General features: G+C 32.4%; 2 protein-coding genes across 2 annotated transcripts; one reads left to right on the plus strand and one right to left on the minus strand.

Moving 5' to 3' along the window:
• Window positions 1-237: 237 nt before the first annotated feature.
• LOC121231828 (uncharacterized) lies at window positions 238-1,862 on the plus strand. Its single transcript, XM_041116645.1, has 4 exons — window positions 238-650; window positions 795-998; window positions 1,228-1,404; window positions 1,549-1,862. The coding sequence occupies exons 1-4, from the start codon at window positions 645-647 to the stop codon at window positions 1,600-1,602; spliced, it is 441 nt and encodes a 146-aa protein (XP_040972579.1). The 5' UTR covers window positions 238-644; the 3' UTR covers window positions 1,603-1,862.
• A 4,809-nt stretch (window positions 1,863-6,671) lies between these two features.
• LOC107956868 (dCTP pyrophosphatase 1) lies at window positions 6,672-7,446 on the minus strand. The gene is made up of 2 exons (XM_016892356.2): window positions 7,224-7,446; window positions 6,672-7,112 (listed from the first exon to the last, which is right to left on the minus strand). The coding sequence occupies exons 1-2, from the start codon at window positions 7,347-7,349 to the stop codon at window positions 6,873-6,875; spliced, it is 366 nt and encodes a 121-aa protein (XP_016747845.1). The 5' UTR covers window positions 7,350-7,446; the 3' UTR covers window positions 6,672-6,872.
• Between the last annotated feature and the right edge of the window lie 453 nt (window positions 7,447-7,899).

The raw sequence follows: 7,899 nt of genomic DNA on the forward strand, positions 1-7,899 counted from the left end.
AAACACTGTTCCATTTCAGATCCCATTAGACCCTTTGTAAACTGTTGAGTGTTGACCTCTTACTGACTTCATCGTCATTAACCCCATTTCATAATAAAATAAAAATCTCTTTCTTTCTTTGGTTTAATTTTCTACCTTCTCCAATCTTAGGTTCAGCCACTTTCTTCTGCAATGACCACCAGGCCCTACGCGTGTGGGGGAGTTAAAAAGCCGTAACAAAGGCCAATCCATAGCCTTTGCTTGAAACCAAAGTGTGAAGCACTGGAATATACATTTGATCAAAGGCAACCATTAACTTTGTTTACTAATCTCTCTCTCTCTGCCTTTTACCTTTTTCTGACCTTTACTTTGCCTCTTTGTCCAAGTGTCTGCTACTGTGAAACTTCGTTATCTGTGGTTACTTTTGTTCATTTTACCCAACAGAAGTTTTATTGCTTTGGATCCCCCCCCCCTCCCCTCCTCTCTTTAAATTGCCACACTTTCCCACGCCCACCCAAGCAAAGAAACAAGTGAAAGACGACACCAAAACTTCGATATCTCTCTTCCAACCACCCAATTCCTCGTCTCTTTGATAAAGTCAGGTCATTCGCCCGACATATTCAAACACTTGTTTGTCTCTCTCTTTCACTCTTGTCTCTCACAATATGGATGTAAGTAAAGCGTACCCATTTTCCCTGTATACCTTATATATGTTCCAAATTGAGTTTCATGTGTGTTCTATATTTGGTTTTGTTTTTGGTACTTGGCTTTGTTGTTGGTGAAGTGATGAACTGATGATACCTTTTTGTGTTCAGGATTATTACAGGAGGAGCCATGTTCCAGCTTTTGGTAGCTGGGATTGGAACAATGACCTTCCGTTTACTCAGTGTTTTGAAACGGCTAGGCAAACTGGATTGCTTCGTTACAGCTACTCCGAGGATCGTGATTTATATGTTACCGGCGATCTCTATGAGAACGATGTTGTTACCCCTGCCATGATTGTTGTTCCTCGTAAAAAGGTATGTCAACTAAGAACTAACTTCTTCTTCATAAAAATCTTTACTTATTTAGATGCCTATGAAAGGCACATAATTTCTTCTAAACGCGTTGAATTGTTCATGCGTCATGGATACAAGAAAGGTTTTAAAATGTCAAGAAAGGAAAAGAAAAAAATTACAAAATGAAGCTTACTTTGTGCAATTATCGATAAACAATTATTAAACATGCATTCATATGGAAAATTTGCAGAAAAAAGTAGGAGAGTCGCATGTTAAAGAAGGCAAAAAGCAAAGGTGGGAGGTGAGCAAGGAGAAAGCAGCAGCAGCAGCAACAAGCCCCATTATTATGGCCAAGCCAACTCCAAAACCCGTTGATGAAGACCTTTACAAAATCTCCCCTGACCTCCTTTACGCAAAACCCAAAAAGGTAGGCTCCACTCTTCCATTAATTTTTAAACTTAAAAAAAGCTTTACAATTCTCCCCCACTATCCCTCCCATGCTAGTGATAATTATGTTTTTAACTTTTTTATGCAATTATTAATAACCTCATTAAAGTTGTGGTTTATGCAGAAAAAAGCGTTGAGGTTACTTTCAAGCTGCTTGGTACCAAGTTGTTTATCGTGAAGCTGCAAAAAGGCTATATAATTAGGGGGATTACGTAAATATTGCTTTTGAAGAAGTTGGCATGGGGTCTGTTTTGATCTTTCCCCCTTCCCTTTGTATATTAGAGGGGATCACTGGGGTTAAGATTTCTAATTATTATGTGAGGTTACTACTTAGGACCAAAATATTCTTCTTTGTAAGACAATCTTTTGATGGCTCGTTACAACATGATGATATGAATTATTATATAGAAATTAAAATTGAAAAAAATGATTCCTGTTTTCAATCTTGCAAAAGGATTCTGCTGCACTTTTTTAAGAAAAACAAAATCAAAGCCGTTGGAGAAACATGATCATGATGAGAGATCACGTGATTCATTTGTTTTGATTATTATATATGAATGTATGTATGTATGTATGTATGTATGGATGTATATTTGAAGGTATGAAAGATGATTACACAATTCATGGATTATATTTAAATTTGGAACTCTGAAAGATTACTTTTGGAGGAATGGGGCAAACTCTTTCAACAGTTTTGCAGATTCAAGGATAAAAAGAACAGTGTTTTAGACTTGGAACTTGAAATAAATTCCACAGCTTTTCTTTCTTTTTTTTTCCCTTCTTATTTTTGCTAACATCACGGGCTACGCATGGAGTCCTTGAAATTTATTATTTATTATAAATTTTTTACAATAAATTATATTATCAGTCACTCAACTTTGATCTTAATTATAAAATAGTCACTCAATTTTCAATACTGTCACTAAACTTTAAATAATAATAAATCAATCACCACTAATAATTTTCAGTCGTTCCCTCTCCCTCCTCTCTCTTCTCCCTCCCTCTACCACTGCCCTTCACCATTTTCTTTTTAGTGCAATGCCAACACTTGTTTTTTAATATGTTTATTATGATCTTTATTCTTTACCCACACTTTTCTTTAAAATTTTATTTCCCTACTCTTTAATTGGAGTTTTGACTTACTAATTGAACCCATATTTAGTGTAACTAGTTTAATATATAATTAATCTTTGGGGAGTGATATATAGCTTAGATTTGTTTGTGATTGAATTTATTTTTCTACTTTTTCGCTTACCTTTATGGATTTATATTGGTTAAATTTGTTAAATGGGCCATATATGTAAAAAAAATTAATTTGTTAAATAAATTAATTTTTTATTGAAAATTTAGGGAAATAGTTCATCTTTACAGAGAGAGTGTGAAAGCTTGTCCAACTTCGCAAGCTTTTTGTTGACGAGTCGGGAAAACACGCCCAGTTGAAGCATTTTCTAAAAATTTCAAAGAAAACGCGTCTAGCTGGGCACACATTCCTTAACATATTAGCAGATTGCTTGTCCAGCTAGATGAGCTTTCTTATCAACTATGTCAAATTCTCTTTAAAAACGACTTATTTACCTAAATTTTCAAAAAACCAGCTTATTTGGCTAATTAACTTTTTTTCCTCGACATATATGGCTAATTTAGTTGGTTAAAATATGTTTTAAGTTTTTATACTCTTCATGCATTTATAATTTAGTCTTTTTACATTTTATATTTTAAAATTTAGGTTCTAGGGTTAACATTATTAAAATTATTCTATTAAATTTGCTAGTGTAATATTTTGAAATAAAAAGAACACTCACTTAATAACCATATAATAAATAAACAACTCTATAAACGTGAATTTAACAAAAGAATTTTAACTATATTCACAAATAAAACTATATTTTTAAATGAAAATTAAGAATAAACTTCTTAATTAAAATAAGACAAATTTCCAAATATACTAAAAGTAAAAGAAAATTTAAGCATATGTAAAAGAAAATTTAAGCATATTCTAACTTTTTAGATTTACAATATAATAAATAGAATATTACTAAATTATGAACAATTAATATTTACATATTTTTATAGTTAATTTTTTTTTTGGATCTAATAAATTTGAAAGAAAAAGCACAGTTTTCCTTCTTTAAAAAAGACTTTGATTGCTTTATAATTTAAACTTTTAGTGAGGAAAAAAAAAGAGAAAAAAAAGAAGAGAAAGGGTATATACCAAAAAAGTGAAACTCCAACAAAGAATCAAAGATAAACCTAATCAAAATATTGCCTTTATGCGTTGGACATGCACTTAATAAACAGAGCATTCGCTACATTGAAAACACTACAAGCTTATTTATGGTATTCAAACTGCTTATAACTGCGTATCTTGAAGATTTGTTTTGATTGAATCATGGAAATTGACTTCTCAACTTTGAAGAGGTTGAATTGGATTTGATTTGGATTAAACTTGGAAGCTTATCTTGGACTCATTGAAGATATTTTCTTTGCTGATTATCTTACTATTTAATTGGAAGATTAATTGTAATTGATTTAATATGTTATCAACTCTTGATTTCTTGTAAATTAACGAGACTTGTGTAGTTGATGTGTCGATCTAAGAGCACTAATCCATATTCATTGAGGAAAGTTTTTTGTGAGTGCGAAATCAAGTGTGTCGCTTTGTTATTGTCCTAAGCTTTCAGGAGAAAAACTTAAAAAAGAGAGTTGTTTAGATCTTAGGTGTAAAAGTGAGGAGTCTAATCCAGTGAGTGCTAGAGGTTGTATCACTTATTGTACAACTTGCTTACATAGTGAATTGTCTCTCTGAACAAAATTTCATAAATGTGATAAAATCAAATTGCGCATACACATTAAGTGCTTATTCAAAATTTATGGTGAACTAAAAAGTCAAGGTTTTCTATAAAGGTACATAATCTTTAATTAATCTTTAATTTATAGTGAATATTATAAGTTTTTTTTAAAAAAATTGTTTTTAATTTACTTCATATATTTAAAATACAATTTATTGATTTAATAATCTCATTAATTGTTTTGCTTATGAACATAAAATATTATAGAATTAGAAAAATATATTATAATAATCTAATAATCAATACGAAATAAAAAATATTTTATTAAATAATAAAAATATAAATGCATATATTCACGTGTAATTAACGTGATATCAAAAATTAGTATAATAAAAAAGTTAACAAACCATCTTTCGAAATTATAGTTTAGAGATTTATTAGAATATTTTAAAGTTTAAAAAATTAATTTAAAATTGTATTGTTATATAAAGATAAATCTTAAAATTATGCATGAACTTTGATTCGATATACAGTTTGATACATGAACTTTAATTTGGTGCAATTATATAAATGAAACTTTGATTGTGGTTTAAAGTATACATAAAACTTTAATTTTGATTTAATCATACACATTTAAAGAAATAAATACATCAATTTATTTTTTTATTTGCTAAATATAGTTATTATTGGTGTATGCAATATATAAACATAAAATGATGTTATATCAATGGTTTTGTTAATAATTTATGAGAATTGAATTAAATCAAAATATTGATATATATAATTACACATTAAACCAAAATTAATATATAATTTTGAGATTTTTCCGTATTATTTATGGTTAAAGTACGTAGAGTTTGCATGCATACCCTCCTCTTGCCTCTCTCTCAGAGAAAAGTGCTACGGGATGTCTCACAACTCCGAATTATATACTGATTTTATCCCTTAATTTTCTCGTAGATAAAGGAAACAAAATTTTGTTGATAATTTGAACGTTTCTTACGCTAATAAACGTATATATATATCCTCTTTACTCATCTCTATCTCCATTTCTTCAATACCCTCACTCTTCGGCTAACCCTTATTTATATTCTTGTGCTCATCTTCCGCACTTCTTTTATTGATCCAAGCAGTGGAGTCACTCAAGTCAAAGCCCTGCGGCTGCACCTTGGTAAGCTTTTCAGCTTTCTATTTTGTATCTGCAGATCAGGATGAAACTTTCATATTATTTTTCCTAATCTAATTAACAAAAGATTTATGGGAACATGGTAATAATTACAAGATTCAAATTTATGTACCTTCTAAGTTTTTATGAAAAACTGTTGTATTTGAAGTAAATTTGTGAGCAACAACGTCACGTGAATGCTTAATCACGCATTGACTTGTTTGTGTTATTGTTGTAGTATTTAATGCAAATTAAGTGGATAGCAGCCTGACAAATGCCATTGTACATAGAGTATCATGTTGTGGAAGCATTTTTATATAAACCAAAGATGTGTTGTTTGATAGGCACAATTTAATGAGGAGTCCAGTAAGTGAGGGAGATGAATCGATGAAGGCAAACAAGAATGTGATGGAATCTAAGAAATCCTGCATATGTTCTCCAACAAGCCACGCTGGTTCCTTCAGGTGTCACCTTCATCGAGCCACTGCTGCTCCTACTTTGAGTCAAAACTCACCCAGTTGCTGCATCGGCACACTGGCCAATGCTGCTTTCAAGAAGTTAAATTCCAAGCCACAGGATGGTCAGGAGGAGCCTATTCTGTCCAGGTTCGGTAGGGCTTCTTCGTCTTTAAAACTGAAACCCATTTCAGAAACCACCCTGCCACCTTAATAAACAATGCCTCTCTTCTCTCTCTCTCTCTCAAGTCACCATCATCCTATTCCAGGTTGTAAATAGCAAAAGAAAAAGGTCCCTTTCTTTTTTAAATTAAATTTTTTAATGTTTATAAAGAAGTGGGGACGTATTTGTAAGATAATAAACCAATCTAACTCTTTTTTTAAGGAAAAAAAAAGCTTTTATCATCAATGTCCTTTGGGATTGTATCTGAAAGAAGGGGCAAAAACTGAGACTCACAAGGACGTTTTCAAATTCCATCATGGTTTAGTACATTACTGCAAACCCTGAGTGAGTCCTTTGAATTTAACAATAAAGAATGACGAACTTGATGAGGTTGTACAAGTTATTTGGACTCTAATTACACGTACCTACAGTACCATCAAATCAAATCACTGATCTCATTTTGTAAAGATTTAATAAAGGTTAAATTCTATTTTCAAATGGATCCATTTTAATCCTTTTACTTTTTAAATTTTGAAATTTTAGCTTTTACGTAGCAGTTGGTTTTCATATAAATCACATCATATGCTTCCCTTTGTCTGGCCTTTGTGTTGTGTGATATTCTTTGAGAGTAAATTTTGACTTCTAGGAAGGACATCGATTTTCCACTGTTTTTATAGAACTTATCCAACATGCCAAATCCATTAAGTAAAAGATTCGAGACGGGGATGGGCCTAAGAAAGGCGCAAACAAAAATAAGAAACTACAATGGGCTTAACAAGAGTACATGTAGCAGGCTGCAACCCAGCATCGAATGAAGTTCCGCCGAGAGTCGTTATGTAAAAAACTTTTCACCCATTTCAGTACATTATTATTATATTAAGGGTGTTGGGTGTATTTGTTGGGAGCCGGATACTTGATAGCATTAAGTTGGAGTTTGCGCAGAGCAGCTTTCCCAAGATCAATGCCACACATATCAGCCAGCCTGATTAGGTAGAGTAGAACATCGGACAACTCTTCGCCTAGATGTATTTTTTCTTCTTCTTTCCAATCAGGCAATCCTTTTGGGACCTCCCCTTTCCATTGAAATATCTCCGACACTTCTCCCACTTCACCAACCTTTTTTTATTCATCACAAACAAGGTTAAATATACACAAGTTACACAGACTGGTTGTATATATATATATAAAAAGACAATTTAGAAATAAGATGCAAGTATGTATGCATACCAGGGCCAAAAGTAGATTTCTAGGGGTGTGAAAGTGATCCCAGTCCCTTTCCTTGGCAAACTTAGCCATTTTGTGCTTAAGAAGATCAAGACTCACTCTTTCATCAACTTCCTCAACCTCACTCATGACTGTGACTTGAGAGTTAATTAAGAGCAGCTTTTTTCATAAAAGGATCTTCAAGGTAGATAGATATAAAGGGAGAATTGGGGGGGGGGGAAGGTAGTAATAGGCTGCCTTTCGTCTTGAATCTCAGTAGGGTCAAGTATTGGGTTTCTATATATGTATCTTACCTTTTACTCATTCAATGTACAATTTACAAACATGTATGGGGAGAACCCACGTTGATCCTGGGGAGCCTCGTGTCTAAGTAGAAACACATGTTCTTTATTATTATTTTTTCTTCCATACCTTCTTGGCTTGTTTTGTTTTGGCAATAAAAGTGGCCTTCCTTTCCCTTCCCTAGTGCGCACTGCCAGATGCTGGCCCTTTGTAAGTTCCATAATCCATCCCATCGGGAACAGTACCCAACTTATTGAAGGTTCATAATCCTCAATCAGCCTTGTTCTAGCTCTCCAAAACCCAATTAATACTTAGCTCTTTGTTTTATTAGATAATAAAATAGATTTAGTAAACCGCAAGTTCCAAACTAAAAGACATGAAGAATTAGAAACACAAA

Source organism: Gossypium hirsutum, chromosome A07 (assembly GCF_007990345.1).
Source record: "Gossypium hirsutum isolate 1008001.06 chromosome A07, Gossypium_hirsutum_v2.1, whole genome shotgun sequence".
NCBI lineage: Eukaryota > Viridiplantae > Streptophyta > Magnoliopsida > Malvales > Malvaceae > Gossypium > Gossypium hirsutum.

Excerpts from the sequence above, each read along its gene's own strand:
- LOC121231828 (XM_041116645.1), top strand. Across the intron at positions 999-1,227 it reads TTGTTGTTCCTCGTAAAAAG|AAAAAAGTAGGAGAGTCGCA; the intron begins GTATGTCAACTA and ends GAAAATTTGCAG. Across the intron at positions 1,405-1,548 it reads TTTACGCAAAACCCAAAAAG|AAAAAAGCGTTGAGGTTACT; the intron begins GTAGGCTCCACT and ends TGGTTTATGCAG.
- LOC107956868 (XM_016892356.2), bottom strand. The coding sequence starts at position 7,349 with ATGAGTGAGGTTGAGGAAGTTGATGAAAGAGTGAGTCTTGATCTTCTT. Across the intron at positions 7,113-7,223 it reads GAAATCTACTTTTGGCCCTG|GTTGGTGAAGTGGGAGAAGT; the intron begins GTATGCATACAT and ends GAATAAAAAAAG.